This window comes from Camelina sativa, chromosome 17 (genome assembly GCF_000633955.1).
Source record: "Camelina sativa cultivar DH55 chromosome 17, Cs, whole genome shotgun sequence".
Lineage (NCBI taxonomy): Eukaryota > Viridiplantae > Streptophyta > Magnoliopsida > Brassicales > Brassicaceae > Camelina > Camelina sativa.
The window spans coordinates 8,718,016-8,744,650 of record NC_025701.1 but is presented as its reverse complement, the minus strand read 5'-3'; the positions used below and the strand labels follow the sequence as shown (position 1 = coordinate 8,744,650).

At 34.2% G+C, this 26,635-nt stretch overlaps 5 protein-coding genes and 1 non-coding gene across 8 annotated transcripts; 3 read left to right on the top strand and 3 right to left on the bottom strand.

Annotated features, from left to right (window-relative positions):
• LOC104756230 (probable WRKY transcription factor 61) lies at positions 801–3,597 on the bottom strand. The gene is made up of 4 exons (XM_010478786.1): positions 3,405–3,597; positions 2,241–2,828; positions 1,847–1,960; positions 801–1,773 (listed from the first exon to the last, which is right to left on the bottom strand). The coding sequence occupies exons 1-4, from the start codon at positions 3,528–3,530 to the stop codon at positions 982–984; spliced, it is 1,620 nt and encodes a 539-aa protein (XP_010477088.1). The 5' UTR covers positions 3,531–3,597; the 3' UTR covers positions 801–981.
• On the top strand, positions 6,559–8,347 carry LOC104756229. Its single transcript, XM_010478785.2, has 2 exons — positions 6,559–6,663; positions 6,827–8,347. Exon 2 carries the CDS (start codon positions 6,869–6,871, stop codon positions 8,117–8,119), a length of 1,251 nt encoding a protein of 416 aa, XP_010477087.1. The 5' UTR covers positions 6,559–6,663; positions 6,827–6,868; the 3' UTR covers positions 8,120–8,347.
• Positions 8,714–12,422, top strand: LOC104756228 (protein IQ-DOMAIN 31-like). 2 transcript variants are annotated; one of them, XM_010478783.2, is made up of 8 exons: positions 8,714–9,089; positions 9,256–9,293; positions 9,783–9,892; positions 10,173–10,460; positions 10,548–10,754; positions 10,856–10,939; positions 11,027–12,068; positions 12,166–12,422. In XM_010478783.2, the coding sequence occupies exons 3-8, from the start codon at positions 9,812–9,814 to the stop codon at positions 12,198–12,200; spliced, it is 1,737 nt and encodes a 578-aa protein (XP_010477085.1). In that variant the 5' UTR covers positions 8,714–9,089; positions 9,256–9,293; positions 9,783–9,811; the 3' UTR covers positions 12,201–12,422. The 2 variants fall into 2 exon arrangements, with proteins under 2 accessions (XP_010477085.1, XP_010477086.1); XM_010478784.2 differs by lacking the exons at positions 8,714–9,089; positions 9,256–9,293 and adding an exon at positions 9,375–9,699 and having other exon boundaries at positions 12,166–12,268.
• LOC104756227 (mini zinc finger protein 3-like) lies at positions 17,111–17,955 on the top strand. Its single transcript, XM_010478781.2, has one exon. The coding sequence runs from the start codon at positions 17,440–17,442 to the stop codon at positions 17,695–17,697; it is 258 nt and encodes an 85-aa protein (XP_010477083.1). The 5' UTR covers positions 17,111–17,439; the 3' UTR covers positions 17,698–17,955.
• Positions 19,579–25,060, bottom strand: LOC104756226 (protein transport protein SEC31 homolog A-like). 2 transcript variants are annotated; one of them, XM_010478778.1, is made up of 22 exons: positions 24,718–25,060; positions 24,574–24,628; positions 24,358–24,474; positions 24,138–24,234; positions 24,003–24,039; positions 23,786–23,909; positions 23,649–23,706; positions 23,465–23,562; positions 23,240–23,359; positions 23,029–23,071; positions 22,814–22,917; positions 22,615–22,742; positions 22,079–22,511; positions 21,870–21,962; positions 21,579–21,764; positions 21,266–21,479; positions 21,114–21,175; positions 20,804–21,004; positions 20,575–20,706; positions 20,264–20,486; positions 19,912–20,153; positions 19,579–19,802 (listed from the first exon to the last, which is right to left on the bottom strand). In XM_010478778.1, exons 1-22 carry the CDS (start codon positions 24,996–24,998, stop codon positions 19,710–19,712), a joined length of 3,141 nt encoding a protein of 1,046 aa, XP_010477080.1. In that variant the 5' UTR covers positions 24,999–25,060; the 3' UTR covers positions 19,579–19,709. The 2 variants fall into 2 exon arrangements, with proteins under 2 accessions (XP_010477080.1, XP_010477082.1); XM_010478780.1 differs by lacking the exon at positions 20,804–21,004.
• Positions 25,412–25,492, bottom strand: TRNAL-CAG. The gene has a single exon. It is a non-coding gene; the product is annotated as a tRNA-Leu (tRNA).

Below are 26,635 nucleotides of genomic sequence, written 5' to 3'. Positions count from 1 at the left end.
TGCTTTTTGTTTGAAAAACCAATTCATAATAATAACTTGAAACATACTCGTATTTTATTTTGTACTATGTAATACTATTTATTATTATATTATTTGGAATAGATTTCCGTGCAAAGGAATACACATTTGACTTGTATGTGGATATGATTGTGACGAGGATTCATTAATCAACTACCAAATGTATGACTGTTTTAGTTTTTCAGAATTGTTTTAGTCTTTTCATCAACACATAGTATATTACCAATTTATTAGAAACAATGGAAAACAGTTTGTGGGTCAATCATCAAAAGACAAAAACATTTATGATTTAGGCCAAACACCTTTGGAGTAACGATAGCACAAGTCCGGTTCTTCAGTCGTGGGTACATGTATCATCAATCACCCGAAGCGTGAAGACCCAATATGAAAATTTAAATGCGAACAAATTAGCTAACTGAAGACGACGGTCAGCAAAATGTCGATGATGACATAACGGCTTCGGCCGATTCGGCCCATTAACAGCCCTTTATGGACCAGGCATGTACGTAGCATGGGAAGAAATAGGTATCAAAAGAAAGTGAAAATTGATCCATGCGAAACTGTTAACTATAAACGATAGACTATATAAAAGGTTGATACAATCATACAACAATCCATAACTTGATGACCAAGCTGATATAGCACATAAGAACACGATAGCGTATTCAATTTCAAAAAAAAATTGAAGCATTTTGGAATCCACTTTTTCTTTCCATATTTTGGATCGTTCGAATCTTGATTAATTTCGAGACTCATGAGCTATACAGATGCTTCCACCTTCATTCTCTAAAGGTTTTCCAATTTGTATTTATTCGTTTTAAAGTTTCATATGTACACATTAGTTGCATAAAACTCCAACGACAACTTATACAAATGTTCAAATAACCAAAATATTGATAAACAAGGAAACTAGTAAAAGACTAAACCATGTATCAAGGTACTGGGATCTACATAGCACTTCCTTTAAGGGCTCTTCTCGGCATCGTTTCTAGTCACTTTATGATCAATCTTTAAGTCACCGCCGCCTATGATGGACGATAGAGCAGTTGCTAAAGCCGACTGAAAACTTGGATCTGTCGTGATCGCCTTTATTGTTTCTGCTGGTAAAGATGGCACTTGATGAGTCATAATGTTCTTGATTCCTATGTGATCATGATTGGTTTGTGTAGGATGGGATGAAGATGACGATGAAGATGATCTTCCAAATGGATCAAAAGATGACCCGACGGTTCGGGTTTGAATGATGCTTTGGTAAGGTAATTGCTGATGGGTGCTAATGTTTCCGTAAGGTGCACGGTATTGACTACTGTGGATACCACCACCAGCACTCCAATTATGCAATGTATTGGTGTTGTTTGAGAAGTTAAGATTGGTTGAAGGATAGCTATTCGATCTTGAGACATTGCCAGTAGGAGAATTGAATCGATTGAGCATAGATATGAACGGTTGCTGTGATGAGGATGAGGATGTGAGGTCAAGAGTGATGGTGGGATGGCCTGAAGAGGAAGGGGAAGAAGAAGAGGTTTGGAGGAAAGGTGATTTAGATTTTGGAGTGATGTTGCCGGAGAGAGAGAAGTTAAGGCCATGAAGATCAGCTGCAGCGACAGAGGAGGAGGAGGAGGCGCCCGAGAGCAGCATGGAGGCGGCGGCTGAAGTGGCAGAGGCCATTGCGGTTGCTGACATGGGAAGTGGGTGGTTATGTGTTCCTTCGTATGTTGAGATAAGGATAGACATATCTTCTGAACATCTTTGCACCTATATAAAGGATTAGATTCTTGTGCTAACATATATGTATTCTCTGCATAATTAATTGGAATTATTAAGTTACCTGTTTTCTTACGGGACAAGAAGCTGCAATGGTACAACGATAGTAAGCTCGAGGACATGGATTTCCTTTTGCTATTTTCTGACCATATTTCCTCCATTGACATCCATCATTCATCTGCATATAAATATAAGCACCAACTCAAGAAAATAAAAATATAAACGTTTGATCTGTTGTGAAAAATGTTTCATCATATAGTAAATAGAAGCGAGAAAATATATTATTGAAACAAATACTTACTCTTTAATCAAAACAAGCGCTAAGCTACGAATTTAAAATGTATTATATTTAAAAAACAAAAAAAAGTAATTATAAGCTTTAAAGTACGTACAGATGATATTCAACTAGTAACATTATGTTATATACTCGTTTAAAGATGTGTAGAAAATGTACTAACCGTTGGTGTCTCACATCTTGATCTCACAGAAACCCTAGTTTTCTTAACAAGGTTTTGAGGCAAAAGCTCTTCTTGATCGTCATGATCATCTTCATCATTCTTAAACCCAAAATTATTCTCTGATGTACTCTTATTAGTGTCACCAATCTCCAGCGATATCGTTTCTTTGTTATGTTCAGTCTGAAACTTCTCATTAGGGTTACTCAAATCCTTGTATTCAAATGCCACACTCAACCCATGATCACTACCCTTTTCATAATCATTAAGTTTTTCTTCATCACCCACCTCCACAATTTTTTTACTGTTTTCTTCTTTATTCATCTTTGAACCACTTGGAACCGGTGACTTTGACCGTCTACCTAGGCTCAACGAGACAAGTTCTTCGCGCTCATTAACTTTGTCTTTGTCCCTGTCTTTGTCTTGACGATGCCCTTTTGGTGAGAACTTTTTTGGTTCTTCATGTTGCACCATTAATTGGTTGTATTGTGTTTGAAGGATGTCAAAATCTTTCTTGATTTTACTCAATGATGACTTTAGCCTTCGATTTTCCTCTTTAGCCTCCTCCATTTCGACTTTAGTTAAGTCCAACTGATCTCATCATACATTTATAACATGTGATTACTCAAAATTTGTAACATATATAAACATAATGTTGATTGGCTAAGTCTCTCATTAATAAGATATGTATGCCTTAAAACCTTATCATAGCTTTTCTTTCTTTTTCATAATTATTGTGTTGTTGATAATTGATATAGATGAGCAAATTATTCTCTGGTATATATTTATATGATACATATATATTAAGGAAATAAACATGATCTAATTAATTTGGAAAACAGTATGCAACTCTCACGTCAATTAAGTTTTTTTAAAAATAACAATTAAGATGCATCACTGCATCAGGTTCAACAAATAATTATTTTCATAAAAAAATAGAAGAAAAAAGACGGATCTAACAATAGATTTGAAGATCTAGCGTAGTCCAATCTTAGATTTCAAATTAATATTCACTAATTCGAAGATCTAGATGTTCTTGGTCAAATGATTAACCAAGAACATATATAGGTGAGAAAATTATGGAATATGCATATATGTGATTCCAAGGATTGATTGATGCATATGTATAAATGACGTCTAATTATGTATTAAGATAGGAAACTATACCTTGGATCTTATAATTTGCTCGTGCTCTTCATGAGAATCATCGTGAGACGAATCATGCTTTCTCATCACCTCATGGTTCTCTTCTGCTCCATGACCAGTACTCTTCAAGAAATCTTTCTTCTCCATTATTCTCCTTTGATATTTTTTCTTATAAGCTCTGATGTCTTTTGTTTTTTTGGAACTGTTGATTTCTATATATGCAAACTATATGTATATATCCTTTGACTATGCCCATTAAATATATCACAAAACATGCAAGTCTCCTTTATTTATATGTTGTTCAGAGAACATGATTGCTAAAATAATTACCAATTTTTTTATGATAAACATATAGCGTTATATAATATGATAAACATAGTGTATATATGATAATCTAAAATTCAGACTGAAAATAGTCTCCTATTTTTATCTAACGGAAAAATAAAATTCCAAACTTTAAATCAAACTATACGTACAGTTTAAAGAGTTTTGAGACTAAAAAAAGTAAAATACATAATATGGACTAGACTATATCTTTTTACAATTATTCTAAACCAATATTCTATTTACACATTTGTTTGCAGCAATGTTTCAAACCATCGGAAAAACAAGCACGCAACTCTGAAATCTTGAAAGGTCAACAGCCAATCCAATTGAACAAAACAAATAAGTTAAAGTAATAAGAATATGTATGACTAAATATGATTCCGACTATAATAATATATTAGTTAGTTTTCTTTTTAACAAATAGCAACACACGCACATAAAAAAAACGAAAAAAGTTCTGCATCCGATTAATTAGGTAAAATAAAGAATAATGTTGTTCGTGGATCAAGAGTGTCGACTAATTGGACGAGAAATATTCAACTTCAACTCTGTATATTATTTGTAAACAGCAATGTCTTAACAACAAACACTGTTAAGGTTTGGAGCCGAAATCGTGGACCCACCGGCCAACGTTGATGCTAAAGAACAACGTTGAAATTTCTTGATCACATCGTTACAAGTTCATCTCTATCTTTTCTTTTATTTAATCGCTAACCTATCTCTTACTATCTATAAGACTTCTAGTAGTAAGCGACAACACAAAATGTCAAGCAGGACAAAGGCAAATGGGTAAGTGTGGCATAAAAAAAACCCTTTATATATATAAAAAGATTGTGGTTTATAAGAGGATGAACCAAATAATGTAATAAAGACAATCGAAAGATTTCTAAACCTTGTAAACAATCTAATTAAGAGTTATTAAATTTAATAAAGATTTCTTCGTCATTTTAAAAATCAAATAATTATCAAATTTTTACTATCGGCAAATAAGATGATATCAAAGTAGATTTCTTCGTCTTAAAAAGATTAAAGTAGTTCGATTACTCGAAATAGCATCTATTTTACTCGAAATAGCATTTTAGAGTTGATGTGTTTAACGTGCCACTCGTGTACGTATCTGGCTGCAAATGGATGCACAAAATTGAATAAAATTGAAAAAATGGGTTGAACAAAATTGGGTTGAATAATATTTAACTCATTCATCTCCAAAATAGTGGTTGAACAAGTTGAAGATTTTTGCTGTAGGATTAGTTTATTTTTTCAACTTTTTGGATTGAACGGGCTGAATAGTTTTTTCCAACCTCTTCAACCTTTACAATGCAAATAGTGAAAATTGGTTGAATAATTTTTTTTAACCTCTTCAATCTCTTCAACTGTGCAACCATTTGCCGTCTCTATGTGACTGGTTGTTTTACAAATTGCAAAGAATTGAACAAATGCGGTTTAGTTGTTGTATCGTTGTAAAAGCATCAAAAGAGCTATTTTATTTTATTTTGTAAATAGTACTTATCTGCAACTTACTTTATTAAAATAAGTATAGGCAAAGTTGATAGCATATAATTTTATAGGATCTGAATTTAATTAAGTGTGGCAACATATAACACCCGTATTGTGGAACAATGAAATTATGAGATATTATCATTACACTAAAAAAAAAGAAAAAAAAATAAAAATTTCAAGACTAAAAAAATATCTAAATTTAACGCTTCATCAAGAAGTTAATGACATTTTGATGTTGTTACGATGCTGGTTTCAATTCGGTGGTGACGCAACCACAACAGTAGCACATACTGTTTAGAATCTACTTCAGAGACTAACAAAATTTTAAATTAAAACCTTTTAACAAAAAAAAAAAAAAACAAAAATTTTAATTAAAAACTTATAAAACTGTAAATCTAGATCCACAAATTGGTTATATCTAATCAATCATGTTGCAAATTATAAATCACATATGACTTTGTTACAAACAAACTGAAGGTTTAATCAATTACAAATTGCATGTTTTATTTTAAATCACGCCGTTTGTTTCTTTGTTTAATGAACTCTTAAAATTTTGCCAAATGGTTGGTACTTGGTAGGCTTGGCATTTAAATTAGTATTATACTATACATTCATGATTATACATTATATAATCAAGGTATTATTGTAATGCATTTATATATAAATATATAAATTTTTATGACTTCCAACTGAAAACCAAATTGACCACTGAGTTGATTAGGTATTTAGGTTCATAAAATTTGTATTTGTATTTCTTTTTGTGTGTTTATATAGTTTTTTTTTTTTGTTTTTTGGACAAACGTGTGTTTATATAGTTTATGTTTCATTTTTGCATGTGAGATTCCAAACGCATAACGACTACGGTCTATATAGCTTATGGTATTGTTACATATAGCATCATCACTCACATTTAAATTTAGTAAAATACATGTTCTTGACAAGAAAAAAAATAAAAATAAACATGAGGAATATTTTCGTGGACATGTGATTGATAATAACAAGTAGATATTTTAAATCGACCACGATCTAAGGACTTTTCCTTGGTTGCGTAGAGTTATGTATATACCATTGACATTTTACAATAATTAGTCAACTTGTTGACCCAGTTTTTGAAAGCTAATTCATGTCTTTAACACTTAACTATTTCGTTTTGAACTTCCTCTAAAAAATTATTATCATTAGCATTTTCTACAATTAGGAAAAAACATAAAAATCGGCGACTTTCGAAGACATCGGGGCTAAATGTAATAAGTAAGGGAAGACAGGGGTATATTTGGAATCACAGGAATGCAGAAAGTATTATTGTACCAATTACAAAAACCCTAAACCCTAATTTGCTATCGCCTTCTTTGGGGCTTTTCATCTTTTACCTGTCTCTCCTCTTCAACCTCACAGAACGAGAGTGGGCGATTCGAGTGAAACGAACACTCATCCTTATAATTCCATCCTCAAGGTAAAGTTTTGATAGCTCTAGACCTCTTAAACGATTGTTGTTTAGGAGTAATCTCCATAGAACTCTGCTGATTTTGCTTTATTAGATTTGTTTAGAGTCTTTGTTGCGTCATATACGAATGGATTTATGGTTTTGCGTTAATGGGTTCTCTTTATTCTTTCAGATTTTGGGATAAAGTTTGATTCTTTCTTTTGTTGGGTTCGCAATGACGCTGCTTGAAGCTATCTCCAACACCGTAGCGAAACAGGACAGAGTCGAGTCGCAGTCAGATTATCCAATCCCTCTTAGCCACGATGGTATCTTCGCAAATCTGAAACCGAAGCTAGAAAACCCTAATCCTGGTACCCTTATCAATCCAATATCCGGGTGGGGAATCTCCGGAAGCGATGTTGAAGTCATTGATTTAGGTAAGAAGTTTTCATCTAAGCTGAAAAGGAAGCTTAAGGATACGAATGGGTTTGTCAAAGATGAGTTTGTGAGAATGTTGAAGCAGTTTCTTGAGAATATTGGTGAGAAAGTTGGGATTTTAGAGGCTAAGCCTGATGAGTTAGAGGAGTTGAAAAGGAATACTGAGCTTTTGATGGGTACAAATGCAGCCGGGTTAGTCTTGGGTGATCAAGCTGGTCTACAGGAACTGGTGGAGAAGAATGGGTTTCTGATGGGTAGAGATGTATCTGGTTTAATTTTGAAAGATTGTATTCGTTTAGAGATGTGGGAGCTAGTGGAAATCTTGATTTCAAACTCCTTGGTTGATCATTCTTCATACTCTTATTTAGTTAGCAATCTTGTTGAGAAGCAAAGGTCAGATTTGCTTTGTGTTGTGATCAAACAAGCTTCAGATCTTGGGGCAACTGAGCTGCTTTCCATCTTGAAGTATTTTTTATGCCCATCAAAGGAAGCAATTAGCAACATGGTTAAGGTAAGAGAAGAATGGGACAGTGAGGCTATGTTGGCGATTGAAAAGGTGAGCAACACAGAGCTGTCAAAGAAGTCTAAAGTTGCTGAAGAGGCTTCGATCTTGCTGATGGTTGCTCACGACGGGTTTTCAACCTCTGAGCTTTGCCTTCATTACTTGTTAGCTTCGCGGAATGTTGATGAAGTCATGTTTGCATCTGCAGTTAGTAAGTTGAATGGCAATGAGATGAGGAGCTTTATTCGATACCTCTCTAAATGGATGAAGAAGTATGAGATGTTCCCTCAAGCTGGTCCATGCCCTAAAGCCGCCTCCAAGCTCGGTTTGAAACTATGCAACTGGGTTCCTGAACTCGAAGACATAACCAAATGTTTGGGGCTTATTATCGATGAGAACTTCTCCACTCTGGTTCTACACTCGGATTTGCATGAAGAGCTAAAGTCTATTGCAAGAGTAGCAGATGGTTTAGCTTCAGAATCAAAACTGTGCTGTTTTGTGGCTAATGTGGTAGAAAAATTGAAACTTGAAGCTTCACGAAACTAGAGTTCCACAGTTCATGGAGTGCTCAGTTTAGATGGCGTTTGATGCAACCCTGTTTTCACTTTTCTTTTTTATTGTTCTCCAGTGCCTTTTGTATTTTCTAGTTTCAGTTCATCCTTTAACTAAAAGCATAATTTTGTTCGTTCTCTTTGAGAGTTTGTCACCAAGTTATGAACATTGTCAGTCTGATGTATGGTGCAAATCTTATAGCATTGGGTTAAAAAAAAACTCTCTCTGGTTGCCGAGCTGAATAGTGAACCCATTAGTCTCTAAACTTATGGCTTTTGATTTTTAGGCGGATTCGTTTGCGCTCGCTCCAGTCTTGAAAACGTTCAGGAACAGAGCACGATAATAAAAGTCGTTCCCTTTACGAACCCCCACAGGCCCACACACACGAGAGTTTGCCGCATGAACCAACGGCTAATGAATGTATGACCACGCGCCACTCACTCTAGCGCAGGTTGAAGAAGAAGAAGAAGAAGAAGAAGAAGGGTAAGAATGTAAAATGATCCGAAGAAGATGCTTCACAGTCACGCAGCTGAGTTAATACACTTGTTCCCAAAGTAAGCTGCAACCTGGGGACTACCCAACCCCTAACTTTCTCACCTTCTTAAATTGCTTATCTGTCAATCATCATTTCCCAATTGTGTTTGTTACTTCATTGCTGGCAATTTTTTCCCACAAAGTTTTGATTTTTACTTTTTTTTTTTTGTATTTTTGGGTCTGTGTATGAAAAAAATGGAGTTTTTTTGTTTTGTTTATGCAAAAAGCAAAGATCTAACGGCTGTAAAAGACCGGTGCTAGATTTAAATTATGGAGATGCGTTTTGCAGTTTTAAAAAATCATAAATAAAACTAAATTTCTCTGTCGTCGTGGTCACTCTGAAACTAACACACCACCGAAGAGCCTCCTCACTGCTCTAGACTCTTAAAAGAGATTTGCAATTGGAATATCTTCAACAGATTCAGTCACGGTAATGTTGTCTTCCTCTTAGTTTGTGTCGGATTCAGACATGAGATCCAACCACGTGCTCTAATTTGAGTCCGACATTTGACGGAGTAGTTCGACTACAATGAGATTTGAAGATCCCTAAAAATTTTAATACTTTTTATTTTTCTTACTGTTTATTTTGAGATCAGGTAGTGTGGATTTGTGATCAGGTTCATTTACTGGCAAGGTGAGTTTCCAGATCTGGTTTCAGTAATTTTTCATTTTTTGGAGTTTTGGAGATTTTGTTGATTTTATGGTAATCATTGCATTTTTCTTTCTATTTCTAGTTTGATCTTCATTGGTTAATGATTGTGATTTACTATTTTGCTGATTATAATATAAAATTACTTGTCTTTCCTGTTGTACTCATGGACGAATGATTGTATTAATTTATCTTAGTTTTGTGGCCGACAGTGATTTTTTAATTTGGATCTCTACAGTCTGATCCATTGAACTTAGTATGAATGAATGGCTGATCCATTGAACTTAGTATGATTAATCCTGTTGCAAAGAGCTTATGTATCTCTTTAACTTTTGAAGCCTCTTGGATATAACCAAAATTTACTGAAAGATTTGCAAATTGCAATATTTTGGTAATAATGTGTTGTGTTGTTATATAGTCTTTTATTTATTTTGCTTAAAGCAAACTGTTTTGTGATTTCTCGGAAAAATGCAGGTGCTGTGAAATTTTTGGTTCTAGACATCATGGGAAAGCCTGTAAGGTGGTTAAAAAGTGTGCTACTTGGAAAGAAACCATCTAAATCTAGTGGTATTAAAGAGAAAGAGGTAAACTTGTTTTCTTTTCAAAATGTTGTATGACAAAACATTTGGATTTCATATTTGGATAGTTAAGGCTGAGTACAGTAATGGTTGCCAGACTGGGTTAGTTACATACTTACATGACATGTCTCTTTTTACTAGTGTTCTTCGCTTTCGGCATAGTAGTTCTATTCCCGGATTGTTCACGACTAATTCTGTTCTGTCTGCTGTTGTCACTATGATTGCCTTTCTCTTTGTTTGTCTGTTTCTAATTGTTACAAAATTTCTATGGTTATCACATGAACAGAGAACTGTGAATGCAAAAGAGGTTGTGGTTATTTCAAAGGTTGAAGAATCCGATGTTGTTTCGGATCTTCCACCCATTGGAAATGCAGCAGTTTATACCAGTGGTATGGTAGAGACACAGAACCTAGAACATGAAGATGTTTCAGCCAACGAGATACAAGTTTCTGAGGTCCAACCAACATATTCTGTAGATGCTGCTTCTGTTCCTGATGATTCGCCATCCGAATCAGAGAAAGTTCAACAAGAAATTGCAGCAGTTACCGTGCAGGCTGCGTATAGAGGCTACTTGGTAATATTTTAAAGCTTCTGGACTAGATATAGACATGCCTCTTGATTTCACAATTTTTGTATTCTGATCTAAGCTCTCTATGTGAAGGCTCGACGTGCTTTCAGGATCTTAAAAGGTATAATAAGGCTACAAGCAGTTTTCCGTGGTCACATGGTTAGGAGGCAAGCTGTTTCGACCCTTTGCTGTGTTATGGGAATTGTCAGATTGCAAGCACTTGCTCGAGGAAGAGAGATCAGACATTCCGACATTGGAGTTGAAGTTCATAGGAAATGCCGGTTGCATCATCACCCACTAGTAATGCTAATCTCAAGGACTCAAGCATCTCTCTGATTTTGGTTTTTCTAGCTGATAGCTTTTAACTCTAATCCTGCATACAAATTTTTCTGTCTTATCAGGAAAATAAACTCACCGACTCAGTTGTTGATACACATGCTTACCTAGGAATCAAGAAGCTAACAGCAAATGCTTTTGCTCAGAAGGTATATACTTGTTTCTGCTATTACAATGTTTGAAACTAGGTCATGAAAAGATCATGGTAGATAATTATGCTGTTGTTATCTTATCAGCTTCTAGCTTCATCGCCAAACGTGATGCCATTGTCCCTTGACAATGATTCTTCCAATTTAATCTGGTTAGAGAACTGGTCAGCTTCTTGCTTCTGGAAACCAGTTCCTCAGCCAAAGATAGCCTCAGTCAGAAAAACTCAAAAGAAGTTGGGGAGTAACTCTCACTCTCAGGTAGTCGAGGCTGAGTTTGCTAGACCAAAGAAAAGTGTTCGCAAAGTCCCTACTTCAAATCTCGACAATCCCTCAGTGGCACAGACATCACTCGAGTTTGAAAAACCCAAACGCAGCTTCCGCAAAGTTTCAGCAAGTCAATCTGTAGAGCCACTACCAGACATGGAAAATCCTCAAGTTGATCTAGAAAAAGTGAAACGTGGCTTGAGGAAAGTACATAATCCCATAGTTGAGAACTCTATCCAACCTCAACAGGTTCCACAGTTTGCAGTTGAAAAGCCAAATCCGGGTTTAGAAGAAGAATTTGTGAATGGCTTTGATAAAGAGAAAGAAGATGAAATGTCTGAGACAGTGGTGGAACAACCTGTGGATTTAATGCAAACTCATGGACCATTGAGAGCCAGTGAAGCACTTGATTCCACATTAGTCAACCAAATCGAAGAGAGCGAAGAAAATGTAATGATGGCTGAGGAAAAGGAGTATGTGAAAGAAGAGAGAACTCCTAAACAAAACTATAAGGAGAATTCAGCAAGGAAGGAGAATCAGAAATCCGGGAAAAAGGGTCCTCTGGTTACAGCTACTCAAACCGCCGAGTGTCAAGAGAGTAGTTATGGAAATCAGACTAGTAGCCCGGGACTACCAAGCTATATGCAAGCGACTAAATCTGCTAAAGCAAAGCTGAGGCTACAAGGCTCTTCTTCACCTAAGGAACTAGGGACTACTGAGAAAGCCAGTAGACGTTACTCTTTACCATCTTCAGGTAATAGTGCAAGAGTCACTTCTCATTCTCCTAAAACAAGAGTCTCAAACTCAGGTGGCAAAACCGGGAATAAGACTGAGAAACCTCTTCTTTCGTCCCGAGAAGGGAACGGTTAGTGTCCTAAGCGAAACAAGCTTTCTCACAATTCCTTTTTTTTTATGGAAAGTCTATGAAGCAACTTTTCTTGGATTGGTTTTGGGTTTTGCAGGGAAGAAAACTCCGGTAGAGTGGAAGAGATGGTAAACAAAAAAGCTGAGGCCTTTGATGTTTCTAAATTACAATATATTACCATCTATCTATATATATAGTTAGTGTATTTGTCTTTGTCTGTCTTTGTGTTTGTGTCATGAGTTGAGAGAATGTACATCATAGGGTTCGTTTTTTTTTGGGTGGGATCTTCATTTTCTGTTTTAATCCTACATTTTACTTCTATTACCTTTAAAATTTTTAATAATTTTTATGGGATGTATTATGATCATCAAGTTACTCATATGTTGTGATGGAGATCCTCAATACTTTAATGAAAATAAAACTTACACATGAAGTTAAGCCTCTTTAACAAGTTGAATGAATGATTAGGGAGGGAAGTGATAAGTAAATAAAGGGAAAACAAAAAACAAAAAGAAAAGCAAAAAGGGATTATTACATTGAGAGCTCAAAGAAGCAAGACTGAATTCTATTGCATGGAGAAAAGAGCTTGGAATTATACAAGCTTTCGTACCAGCTTCCCCTTCAATTTTATTTTTATTCGTTTTCATCATTTTCAATTTATTCTTTCAGAATAAACACTTTTTTCTCCATTTAAAAGAGAGCCTTCTTGCTTCTTCTTTGATAGCATTTTTCGTCAAGCCAGTCTTCTTCTCCCTATAAAATTCATGGACTTAGTTTTGCTTATCGTACCATAATTACATCTTATTATTATGTGACATAAAGGAGGCATATTTCCAAATCTATCTTGACACCATTTTTGTTTTTGTAATTCAATCAATTTCTTGTTATATACACTATGATGCCATAATTCTAAACTCACATGCATATTTATATATATAAAAGGTAAAAGGCTGTCCATGTCGGATAATAGGGAATGTTCAAAAGATATCCCAATGTTCTTTGGCGATTCCATTTGATAGGGACATTGTGTGAAGAGCAATGCCCAAAAAGCAACATACACAAGATTGCACCTACTAAACTATATTTCCATGTACTTATCGCACCATTCACCTTATCCAATAAACAGAACACATTCACATATATGTTGATGTGTATGTTAAAAATAGAAAAGGCAAGGAACTTAAAGAAAAGAGCAAAATTAAAGAAAGAGAGATATGCTTAGCTTCCCAAGAACAGAGTTCCAAGTGTAAACCTTTATTTGGTTCAAACTTGTCAGAATAGAGTTCTTCTAAAACCAGCCTTTATATATGCTTCCTTCTTACCAATCTTCTCTCCACTCCAAAGGGAAAGAGAGAGAGAGAGACAAGATTCTCTCTTCTTCTTTAACCTTTTTCCATTTATATACTCTCTCAAGTTTGTACTTTCAGAAACACAACATTGTAGCTCGTTTCTAACACATATACTTCTTCAAAATGGGTTTTTCGGTTCGTCATATAGGATTGATTCTTCTTCTTGTCATTGCGTTTTCGGTACTTCAAACGGATAAGGTTTCGGGTCTAAGAATATGGGACAGAGGAATGAGGCTGCAACATGTCTTTGTTCATCCTTTGCGTGTTCTTGAAGAGTCTGATGAATCTTCCTCCTCATCATCAAAAGAAGGAAATTTAGATACTAAGCGAGACTTGGCGCCTTCTCCGATGGTTATGTCTGATCTTAATCAATCTGTGAAGAGAATGATTGGAAGAGGTTCTGATCCTATACACAACAAATACAACAAATGCTGACATTTTTTTTTTCTTATAGGAAGGAAACAATGTTTTGTTTCTAAAAGTAAAAGCTAAGGCTATACTCTGTTTCTGCAGTTTCAGTAATTCTATTTTCTTTCAGTAATCGTGTTTTATATATAAAAAAAAAGGTTAAAATTTGTCTCTTAATCATTCATGTGTTTAAATTTATATTTATATATACAATTGTCATTTTGAAACATGTCTTAACGTTATATATTTGTTAGATGCATTGTCATATGAGAATGTACAAGACTTCATTTGTGTGATTCTCTCTGTTTCAAATTGAATTTGCTCTGATTAATCAGATTATTAACAGTACGTAGAAAACCTCAAGCGGTCAAGCCTAATGAAGTCTTCCGAGTAAAAAAAATCTTCAAGAGTTTTGGTTCTTGAGCCCAAATCCAGACAACTCAGAAAGGCAACCAAGAGAAGTCGTTAAGTGAGTGGGGCTTTATATTTCAAATAAGCCCATTAATTAATTCGTCAGAGATTAATTTGGCTAATTAAATTATGAGAAATCGTACGTTTGTCATGGAGATTTGCTACATTTTCAAAAATTATTTCTAAAACAACACTTGTACTAGACGATTATCACGATTATCATATATATCTTTAGTTGATAAGTAATACACAAACTATGCCGCTTAGATTATGACCCGCAGTAATCTAGATTATCCTAGCATGAATGTCTGCGAGCTAGTCTTAACGTCCATGAGTAAATTATCCTAGCATGAATGTCTGTTACCTTCCCTCCAAATTATTTTCACCATTTCCATCATAGCTAGTTGGAATGGAATCGAGAACATAATAAGAAAATATAGCAAGCCATATCATCCAAACTATTTAACTTGTTTATGAAGTTATAAATTATTAAGACCAAAATAAGGTAACAGACATAAACAAATAAAATAAAAAGTTAAGTAGTTGGAAAAAAAAAAAAAAAAGTGGAGTATATTCAACCCTTCCAACTATAATTGTTTGGAAATCATTTTGGGCCCTTTCACTTGTTGGTTCCTTACTTTGTTTTTGTATCTCTGTCTGAGTCTGACGCAGTTACAACACTTTTTGTTTAATTTTGTATAATAACTCAAATTGATATTTTATTAGTGTAATATGTTTCTAATTTGTTGGTATGTATATATTAGTGATGATGTGTTTATCAGCAACTAAGTTAAAATCCAGTATAATGAGTGTTGATGTACATATATATAATAAATTTCAAATGATTTGGGGTTGTAAGATTTTGGGTTGGCAACTTCACGAGTAGGGCACGGTTGGTGAGAAACAAAGAGTCTTTACACACAAATATTGAAGAACATCCCATCTCTCTATTCCAAAATGTAATAAATGCGGTCTTAACTACTTTAGTAGTATACTATTTTTGCACGACTATATTCTGCTGTAACGTGAATGCTTAATTGTATGTTTAATGTTTTGATCATCATTTTGCAGTGTAATGAATTTAGTTAATACACTATGTTCTGATGTTCATGTTTCTGAAAAAAACAAAAACTACGTACTTATTGGAGATGGCAAATATATAGATCTAGTCAAGAGATTGAACAGGAAGAACTCACCGTGTCTTAATTTTCTACTTGATGAAACAAACATCTTGACACTCTCCCGTGATTTTCGGCTTTTAATTTTCTACTTGATAAAACAAACATCCAAGCATGCATGCATATTTTATTTTTTCAATTAAATCATTATGTTTACAAGTATACATATATATATATATATATATATATATATATATATTACTATATAATTGGAATTAAGTTGAAACCATTTTGATTTAACCAATTATAAACTTTGACATAATACAATGATTAGTAAAATTCGACATCAGAACTTGTTAATGAGTCTCATATTCTTTTTGTTTGTAACTTTGTACGATGCATGACTTTATATTTTTCATTTCTATCTCCAAATTGGATTTTTTTTTTCTTTTTTTTTAGAGATTTGATTCGTTACACTGATATATTTCGTAGAAATATACCAAACCGTAGAATCTTCATAATGCCAAAATTCTTAAATTAAGCACTGTCGTTGACTCAATGTAGTCTACAAGTTCATAATTTATATAGACTAAGCAATTTAAAATCAAATCGCATGGGGCATTGACGTATTGTCTTTTGTGTAGCAACTGGGATCCACATTTGTTGATCCACGTTAATACGTTATATGTGTTCAACTGGGATAAATTTCATGTGAATTAGCCGGAAATTTTAAAAAGAAATATATAATTAATGAGAATCTGTCAATCCAGGCGATTTAGGTGAAAAAAAATAAAAATTCGTATTACTAAAAACAGATAATCTTACTTTTATTTTTGACAAAATATTTTATTTTTGCGAAACTGTAAAACGCTAAACTAACATACAGTATATATATTATTAGGGTTATAACGCTAAACTGTAAAACGCTAAACTAACATGCATGTACGTGAGAGTGATATGATGTCAAAAAACAAAAACAACTAATATATATGTGTAACAAGCACATCAGTTCTCATATTTTTATTCTACGTGATGACATTGTTTGTAAGATATTGCATTAGCAACTGCTATTATTATAAGTCATCTAAATACTAATAAATCGAATTGAAATCTGAACACGGTGAGTCATCTTTAACCATACAACAAAACTTTTATCTACTGATTTTTTTTTGCTTTTTTTTTATAGATTTTTTTTTTTTTGCTAAATTATTTTTGATAGAAGTTCATTATAATAATAAAATAATGTGATTGATAATGCGATTATACTCCAACAATCTGTCAATGTCTATTGCTTGTGGGAGCATGTCCCTTGGAGTGACTCGGATACGCATTTATTTTGTTTGTTCAATTATTTTATTTATTTCATGAGCTATACTAGTGGCTACCATTTTAAATGGTTTTCTACTAAATTATTTCTCCGATGAACTAAATGATTTAAGCGAAGCAATTGCACGTGAAAACAACGGTACAAATAAGGCTGACTTCTGAGTTTTATGTTTTCAAAAAAAAAAATTGAATTCTAATGTAAATACTACGACTCTTATATTAAAACGTAGATTTTACTCGTGTCAAATTTTCATTGAGATAATAGCTTACTATTTAAAAAAATTTGTTCAAAAATCTTCAAAGATCTCAAAAATATCTTACTCCATTCGAACCTTCAAAAGAAAGTGGTTTACATATAGTAGATATCTAGATCACTAGCAATCTTATCTTATATTCTGCATCATTATATCTGTTATATTGTTGTACTTCTTACGAAACCTATTTTTACCCTTATAAACCTAATTATTCCGAAGTCTTTGTCTTTACCAAATATAGATAAATTTCACTTCACAATGACTTTTGTTTTTTAAGCGACTTTTCTCAAATGCTTCGGCAAATCCGTCTACAGTGCAGAGATATAGTCAACACTCAACAACCCTATTTATATGACAAGGGATACAAAGGCATCTGCAAGTACCCTTTTACTTCTTCGTATCCAAATTAAAAGAGTCTTTCATCATTTCTCCCACAAAACAAGGTCACCTAGAGAGAAAAAAAAAAAAGAATCTTAGGGTTTTGGGAGATCAGTTTCCAAGGAAGATGAAGAAGAGGCAAGTGGTGGTTAAACAGAGAAAAAGCTCTTACACTACGACCTCTTCTTCAAGCAACATCCGTTACGTTGAGTGCCAGAAGAACCACGCAGCTAATATCGGCGGCTACGCAGTTGACGGTTGCCGGGAGTTTATGGCAGGCGGCGGTGGTGATGCTTTGACGTGTGCTGCTTGTGGCTGTCACCGGAATTTTCACCGGAGAGAGGTTGAGACGGAGGTTGTTTGTGAGTATTCTCCTCCGACTTAATGCAAGCAACTAATTAACGAAGATAGCAAAAAAGAAGAAAGAAAAACCAAGAGAGGTATTGATTATTTTTAATTAAAAAAGAAAAAGAAAACAAAGAAAAAGGAATCTGCTTGTATTTGATCTATTGATTTATATTAGAGTTTGTATTCATGTATGTATATGGTTATCAGTGTATATTCAAATACTTACATTAACGCCGATCTATATGATTATTGATTCGTCAATCTTGATGTGATTGAGTGTTATATACTTCAGTTATATGCGTGGCTATATATATATTTATCTAATTTAAGAATACAGTATTCGAAACCATTTGCATTTTTTTTTTCTTTTTTTTTTTTTTTCTTTCGGATCTTGATTTTGTTTCTAATAACTGAAAACATGTTAAAAGATGATGTTTAAGAAGTTAAGTAGTCTATTTTAGAATACATCGATCGAGCCGTAGATAATTTTGGGGACGGATTCTGAAGACATACGTAAAGTAAACCATTAACCTCCCAAAACTTAAACTAATTATAATTATCGCATTTTGAATATTATAGTCTATATTTGTATCATTGTATGCTAATAATTTAAGTAGGATATATATATGTTTGCATGTACATAATAAATATTTCTTATCTGAAGGAGAAGCATCCTTAAGAGCACTTGCGTTGAAAGAGATGAATCCTTAGGAGCACTGGCTATCTCTTTCAATGGTTATTCACTTATTCTTAAGAATTAATATATTTGGATGTATATCTATATCGCACATGTACAGTACGAAGCATATGGTCAATGACAGCAACAGAAAACGGGGATATACAGACTTTATAAATTGATACTTCAAGAATAAGCAACTTAAAGCTTTGGTCTTATACTTTTACTCTATTGAACTTTTTTTATAGTTACTTAGCTAGATACGATCGAGAGTTGTTGTTTTCTTGTTGATGTTTAAGCTGTTAGTTTTTCTTTTCTTTTACTAACGTTACATTAAAAAAAAGATATTAGTAGCTTTAATCACGTAAAATTCTAAAAAGAAAATGAAATTAGTATACAAGTACCAAATCATATGTTCTTTCCCTTTGTCTCTTTCTCTTGAATATTCGGCCCACCACTATACTGATACATACAAAAGATTCCGATTAAATATTTTTGTTTAAGATAAAGGTTCAAGTAAAATTATATAATATATATCTATTGAACTTAAACTTAATGTCATTCCCTGTCAAACTACAATGTTTATATTAAAAATATTATAAATCGAGTTCATAAACATATTAAAAATTAATAAAGCCTTAGGTCATGTGTCAAATGCATCACTTACATATATTATAATTAACAGACGCTCTAGTCATTATCATTCTTTTTCTGTTGCAAGAAAAGATCATGATGAAGGTATTTTTTTTGTTATGTTTATGTTTAAAGTAATTTAATTTAAAACACAACGGCCCACATTTCAAATCATGTTATCAAATCGTTTAGGTTCATGTTTTTCAATTCGCTCGTTTGAAGCCATTAAATATATATATCACAAAGCAATACAATACCACCAAAAAACATATTCGCTACTTTTGCTCTCAGCTAAGTGGCCACTCGAATTTGTTGGAAAAGACCACTGTAGTCTTTTTATTACAGTAATTTAAAATTTTAATATGCCTTTTAAAGCATACACATTGTGATTTCGTGATTCTCTGGACATATATTTTACCATATATGTATGTTAGTAACTAAAGTAGGCCAATAGCTAAAAACAGAGTTGGGGCATATTCGAACCCACGCTAACCTTTGTCTCGTGAACTCAGGCTTCCTACGTTGATTGCTTGGCTCTAAAGTTTTCTGAAGAAAATGCTGATTGTCTCGAGGATCCAAAATCGGAGAGAAAAAAACGAGAGAGATCTCTATGAAAATAGAATTAATGATTAATTATATAACTGATCTGGTTATAAGCTTATCTCTCGCAAGGTCAAAGCACTAAGTACATATAACCTAGTGGCTAGTTTATACCCCGGACAGATAATAATATCACCATTTCATTGCACATTTTGTCTTCCCTTGATCATCATTCGCTTTAGTGTTGGAAGACAAAAGCCGCACTCATCCCATTCGGTGTTTGTCATACACGCCTGTTCAACAAAAAAAATAACAAATAACAAACCAAACTCTTATTGATCCAACAGTTATAAATACGACAGAATGCAAGATTACCAAAGATTCACAGTACACCACTTTTACCTGTATCTGTAAAGCTGCACCAAAATCATGTTTGTCTAAAGCTTGACAGAGATGAGCGAGTTTTTCAGCAGCGTTCTTTGAGATGTCCTCATTATTTAGTTTCACAAACAGAGTTCCTAATTTTTTTGAGTTATCTTCTATCTCACGCTTCTTGGTAGGATTAGCTCGTGAATTACCTCCTAATGGTTCATATATCTCTTTAAATAGCCTTGTCAATGTAGCCACAATAGGCTTCTGGTGGGCTAGATCGTATCATAAAAATATCATGAAGAAAACAATTCTGATTTTAGTAACAGTTATTGTAGAAATAAATAAACCACATCCAATGACTAACGTTTTGCAATGTATGTACCTGGTACATTGGAAGTATCTGCGGTCTCAACGGTTGGTGGTGGTGGTGGAGCTACTACAGGTGCTGCTTCAGCTGCTACCTGCTGTACTGTTGGAGTCATCGGTCTCATTGGTGGAGCAACAGTTTGTGGAATCTGAGAGTTCAGATATGGACCAACTTGTGAAGGAATGGGTTGATATGAGGCAGGAACAGGTGGAACATTGTATGTTGGGTTCGTGGATCGCTGGAGACAGAGGTCTTACGGTTAGTCAAAAGCTAACATGTGGAGACAAATAAACTAAATAAAATGGAGATGGAAGTGAATCACATACAGGAAAATAAGAAAAACCCATGGTATGCTGCTGATATTGGTCCGCGTTGTTTAGTTCTCGAGGAGGATTCAAAGGAACATAAGTAGTTCTTGATGGCTGAGCAATGCTTATTGGAGCTGGAGGAAAATATTTCTGTAGGAAAAAAAAAAACCATAGTAAAATTAAGGCTTGGTCCATGAAAGTGATAGGAGATAGCAAAGTATGTTTTGTTTCAAGTCAAACAAAAGACCTTTTGATATGGCTTGGAGATTTCAGGCTGAGTGTTTTCTGATGCAGAAGGTTTAGTAATTTCTGCAGGAAAACAATAATAATCCATGGTATGCTGCTGATATTGGTCCGCATTCTTTAGTTCTTGAGGGGGATTCAAAGGGACAAAAGTAGTTCTTGATGGCTGATGAGCATTGCTTATTGGAGCTGGAAGAGAAGAATTCTGCAGGAAAAAAAACATAGTAATTAAGATTTGGACCATGAAAGTGATAAATATAAGCAAAAACCAAGTAGATAGCAAAGTATGTTTTGTTCCAAGTCAAACAGAAGACCTTTTGATATGGCTTGGAGATTTCAGGCTGAGTGCTTACTGATGCAGAAGGGTTAGTAATTTCTGCAAGAAACAATATCAAACAGTTTAGCTAATTTCATAATGATAAGTCTCTTCTAAAGCAGATTAATCACAATGTAGCTATAAACATACCAGGCTCTGCATACAGAGCAATCCGATTCCGCAAGATTGAAAGGTCGGTTGAGGAATCACCAGAGTCAAGAAATTTCAAGAACTTTACCGCGGTTGCAAGAAGTCCTTGACTGGCCAAAATTTCAGCATAACTCTCAAAGAGACAGCGTAGAGACGTACTGAATCTCTTGTTTCCAGTTGCCAAAGTTAAGACAAGCGTCTTCTCCATAAGATCCTATTTCAATTCAATACAAAAAAAACAAAACAAAAAAAGTTTGAGCAGAGAAGTCCAAAATTCAATATTTGTATAAAATATATATAGTTCAAGTCGCACTTGAATACGCTCAGCATAAGATTTTCCAGCACTTTCACTTTCAAGGCTACTTGACCAAATGTCTACTGTTTTATCGACATTGCCTGCACAAATGTAACATAGAGTTGCAGCCAAAGTAAAACCAGTAGCCATCAATTTTGAGGCTAGAGCATCACAGAGGCTTGTCCATTCATCTCCTTCTGCAAACTGTTTATTAAAATGAAAAAAAACATCCATTAAAAGTAGTTAGTGACATCAAAACGTCTGGGAGCAAACATTTTAATAGCGATATGACAATAGAAAATATCTTACAGAGCAGATAAGAGCAAGAGTTTCTTTCCAAGATTTAGGTGGTCTTGTATTCACAAGGGTCATTAGATCATTGTTCATCATTGCAGAAACAACCTGAAACAAATAAACAATGGTAGTTAATTGTACCACTTTGGCAAACCAACAAAAATAAAAGATGGCACTTTCCAATATATAAAGAAAAGTTGAAAGCATCTAAATATATATAATACCTTCATGTAAGGTGCATTGCTCATCTTCAGATACTTATCACGGGTACTCTCCCACAATGTTGTACCACCAACATGAGCAATAACTAAAGCATCAGCCATCTTATTTGCAGAAAAACACTGAGCCACTGCTTTCTCGTAATCTCCCACAATTAATGAACGTTGGATGGAATCATCAACTGTTGGATCAGCGATTTCTTCTTCTTCTTCTTCTTCTTCTTCTTCTTCTTCTTCTTCTTCTTCTTCTCCTTTTGGCATTTGTTGAGTCACTTCTACGTCTTCAGTAGAAGATGTAGCATGATGCTCACTAACAGTTTGATCCGTTTCCTCAGACGATGAACTAAAGCCGAGATGGGTACGCAACTCCGACTTTGCGGTTCCATCCTCGCCAAGCATGATTTTCAGCAAGCCCCATGTTTCCTTCTCCACCTCGGAACTGCATAAACAATGTATTGGAACATAATGGAAACTTATGAGTTTCTGTTTAGTTATCTAAGGATGAATTGATAAGTTTCAGTTAGAGCAAGACTTAGACTTACTTTGTCTCTTCTGTTTTCTTCTCACACAAACCCCTAAGTGAACTCTTCTCTCCATTTTCTATTGCAGCTTCAAATCTAAAAATCCGATTCACCAAACTTTCTTCTGTGGCCAGGCTATGCATAATAACCTACACATGACATAAGAGTCAATGAACTGAAGAAAAGAAAATTAAAAAAAAAGAGTCCTCTGTAAACTCACCTCAGATGCTTCAGAAAGATTTTTGTTAAATGAAATCAGCTTTCCTCCAAATCCGAAAGATGCACCAACCGGTCGTTTCCACCATTTTGGTGCTGTTAAAGAAGCTGCATTGAGAAGATGGAATAAGAAATAATGTTGGTTCTGATACTCTCAGTTAAGCAATGATGCATATAATAAGCTTATTGTTCAGCAAGACGGATCATCAAGAACATTACCAGAATCTAGGTTGTTCACCTCATTACCATAGCTGCTGCAACACTACATAGATACATACTTTCATAAGTTTATTTTCATTTTATAATTAGGAAACATAAGGTGTAGTGTTATAATAACCATGGATTCATAGGATAAGTATTTGTATAGGTCATATATATATTATTCAGATTGATAAATTTCAAACACCAAAGCAAAGTTGGAAAGAGATACCTCAAGGTTATAGATGCCAACTTTCCCATCAACTGAAGATGCTGATATAACTCCAGGCATCTTTGGATACCAATGAACATCAAAATTGCAATTGCCACCAATAGGTAACTCAGCCACAATCTGACATAAATGGACAAAAGATTCAATTAATTCAGATAATGTAAGTAGATAACTAGCGTACGCAAGCTAACAACTAAGCTATATCAAAATAAATTGTGTCTTCACCTGTCCTGTCTTTGTGTTCCAGCAAATAGTTCGGTTGTCTTTCGCACAAGTAAGTAGATACAAACTGTCACTTGGACACCACTCCATTGCAATCACACCTGTTATATAACCACAAGTATCACCATTATGTTCCAACAGTAATGATGACAACAATTCTATGGTAAAGGAGATCGGAGATATATACCTCTTTGATGGCCAACAAATGTGCGAACAGGTGACTGTAGATACCTTATGTCCAAAAGCTGATATATAGGAAACATCTTTAGATACAAATATAATAGCCAAAATTTTTGATTTAACTATGAAGAAAAAAATGAGTACCTTAACATTTGAGCTGTCTTCATCTGATGCAACCATGATCTGATTAAAATTATCAGGGTCCCATTGCAAAACTGAGCACCGAGTTGGACCTTTAAATCTGTCCACTGATCCGGAATTTTTGAAGCTGTTGATTGGATAATGGCCATATCATATAAGAGATCACAAAGGGCTTCTGAGATATCAAATTCAAAACAAAACCAAGATATAATGTACTTACTCTGTTATAACCTTCTTGTTGTTCACATCCCATATCACTATAAGGAAAAACAAAAGATCAGTTTTTTAGCATCAACCTATATAAACTATATCATGTACAAGGATTGATAAATGAAGACAACTTAAATATTCTCACCAGTAGTCCCGTTATATGAAGTAGATGCTAAAACATGTTGAAACTCTCTGTTCCACGATACCGAAGAGATTTCCTCTTGCACTGAAGAACCAGTTCCCTTTTCAATAACAACACACACAAAAAGTGCAGTGGATCATGAGTCTATCATATATATATATATATATCAATGCGCTTATGATAAGATAGAGCAAGAACCTGAGCTATATGTATGATTGCGTACCTTTAGATAATGAGAAGGCTCTGAAGGATTTGCTAAATCCCAAACGCAAACTGTACCATCATCAGCCCCAGAAGCAAGTTTATTTGGGGACTTGATATTAAATTCAAGACCACGAACCTAATTACAAGACAATGTACACATTACATTACATCAAGATGTCTTGGGGGAAAAGAAACATGAAATTCTGAAGAAAAAAAAAAAGAGATATAAACTTACATGTCCTTGGTGTTTTGAAAGATGTCTAACATGCTCAATCTCTCCAGACTCAGAACTAATCAACAGATACATCATTATCAATTTTAAACACGGCTTAATAGATAGAGTTCAATTTAGGGATAAGAAATAAAAAAAAAGAATCACCGATTTGAATTCCATAAACCGATGTTTCCATCGACGAGTCCACCTGCAATAAGACCATAACTTCCCCAAGCGAGTCGAGTAAACCGCTCAGAGCTTGAGCAGTGACCAACAAGTTTCAGATCACGATCGTTGGACCTAAAATCAAGTTCGAAGATCTCTAGATTGGCGGATGAACTAAACGACAGATCCACGGCTCCGGCCATGGTTCCGGTTGCCATAAACGGAGCTTCCGGTGAAAAGGAAACGAAAGCAGATCTATCAACCTTCTTTATGCAATCCATTGTAACACTGACAAGAAATCAACGATTTGGTAGAGAGAACACAAAGAGACCTTTGAATTGGGGTTTTCGAATGTTAGAAGACACGAAGTAGTTTGGGTTTATATAGTAAACGCGCAAGGACAATCTCGTAATGTTCTCCCTTTGTGTTCCGTCATTACTACCATCCACGACACGACACGTCGCTTTTTGTGATGTCTCAATTTTTTAAAAAGACGAATATACCCAGATCTCCACACATATTTGAGGTCTTGTCTTAATCATTTAACAACAAAATCAAAAAATAAGATTGTGTTTGTAAAGCCCAGTGGATCGTTTAGGGCCTTTATGCCTCATAATTGTACATGTGCTTTTTTATAAAAAAAAAAAAAATAATTTGAAATAGTAAAAACAAAATTATCTAATCTAATTAAATTTGTCAAGAGTGGGATTTGAACCCACGCCCTTTCGGACCAGTACCTGAAACTGGCGCCTTAGACCAACTCGGCCATCTTGACTTTTTAATTCATTAACACCTAAACATATATATATTCAGAAATTTATTCTTAGTCCTATTCAGCAAAGGCTTCTAGATTCCCCTTCGACCACATTCAAGTTCTTCGCTGAACAGACAAAATCCAAGACATAGTGAACTTGTAACAACCAGAACCATGCATATTGCGTTTTCAGAACTAAACATTTTGATCCACATATGTAACTTTGATGAAAAAAATGGAAAACTCCAAAAATGTTAATATAGTCGGAGTTTTATTCTAAAAAGGACAATCATTATGATACTGAAAAGATATTTGACGTTGCCACTGCCAAACTTTCCAGCATACGTCAAGGCAACTTATACTTGAATGTGTGATACATATTTGTTGGAATGCAAAATCTTCTTATATGATCAAAACCAATCTTTCAACCTATTTATTATGGAACAATTGGCATAACAATAAATACCACCAAGCAGCTTTTGATTCTCTCTTCTCTTTGTTCTACTTCCACATATATCTACCACTTGTCCTAACATTGTCCACATCTTATTTAATTTTTATCGTGGATAAATCCAAGATAAATATATAATTCCATACAACGAAATTAATTATTTGATGATTGTGATAATTCGAATCATTCTGCGATCGAAGACAAGGAAACTAGAAGAAACTGTATTGTAGTGCTGAAAGGTCCAACTCGTAATGCTCATTTTGGCTTCATCTACTATTCCTGTAACCATCTTGGAATAACATGGTGATGACTACAGTCTACAAGTGAAATGAATAGTAAATATCGTAGAAAACGTAATTTAATTACGGTAATTAAGTAGCAGTAACCATTGAGCGGAATAAAAATTCTACTGCAAATATTGACCTTTTTCACTTTTATTTGTATCATTAAATTTCTATATAAACAAAGTCGTCACATAAAAAACATAAATACGTAAAAATGTTATTAGTTGTACCGAGAGGGAAAATGATATAAAATGTTATGAAAGAGTTAAGAGTTATTGCAATTAGTATTAATGTTTTTTTGATAATAATCAAATAACTAATATTTTATAGCTTATACCTAAAATACAATATCTAAAGCCGTTTATTTTTTTCAACCAATATGTTTGTAGCATGAAACAACCAAAATAATTTTTATAAAATCAAATGTGA

Bases quoted from the DNA above. Each gene is read 5' to 3' on its own strand.
- LOC104756230 (XM_010478786.1), bottom strand. From the start codon at position 3,530: ATGGAGAAGAAAGATTTCTTGAAGAGTACTGGTCATGGAGCAGAAGAG. The intron at 2,829-3,404 runs GTATAGTTTCCT...TGATGAGATCAG, and splicing joins AGCAAATTATAAGATCCAAG to TTGGACTTAACTAAAGTCGA. The intron at 1,961-2,240 runs GTTAGTACATTT...ATTTATATGCAG, and splicing joins CAAGATGTGAGACACCAACG to ATGAATGATGGATGTCAATG.
- LOC104756229 (XM_010478785.2), top strand. From the start codon at position 6,869: ATGACGCTGCTTGAAGCTATCTCCAACACCGTAGCGAAACAGGACAGA.
- LOC104756228 (XM_010478783.2), top strand. From the start codon at position 9,812: ATGGGAAAGCCTGTAAGGTGGTTAAAAAGTGTGCTACTTGGAAAGAAA. The intron at 9,893-10,172 runs GTAAACTTGTTT...TCACATGAACAG, and splicing joins GTGGTATTAAAGAGAAAGAG to AGAACTGTGAATGCAAAAGA. The intron at 12,069-12,165 runs GTTAGTGTCCTA...TGGGTTTTGCAG, and splicing joins TTCGTCCCGAGAAGGGAACG to GGAAGAAAACTCCGGTAGAG.
- LOC104756227 (XM_010478781.2), top strand. From the start codon at position 17,440: ATGAAGAAGAGGCAAGTGGTGGTTAAACAGAGAAAAAGCTCTTACACT.
- LOC104756226 (XM_010478778.1), bottom strand. From the start codon at position 24,998: ATGGATTGCATAAAGAAGGTTGATAGATCTGCTTTCGTTTCCTTTTCA. The intron at 24,475-24,573 runs GTAAGTTTATAT...TCTTGTAATTAG, and splicing joins TTTCAAAACACCAAGGACAT to GTTCGTGGTCTTGAATTTAA. The intron at 23,910-24,002 runs GTAAGTACATTA...TCCAATCAACAG, and splicing joins AACAAGAAGGTTATAACAGA to CTTCAAAAATTCCGGATCAG.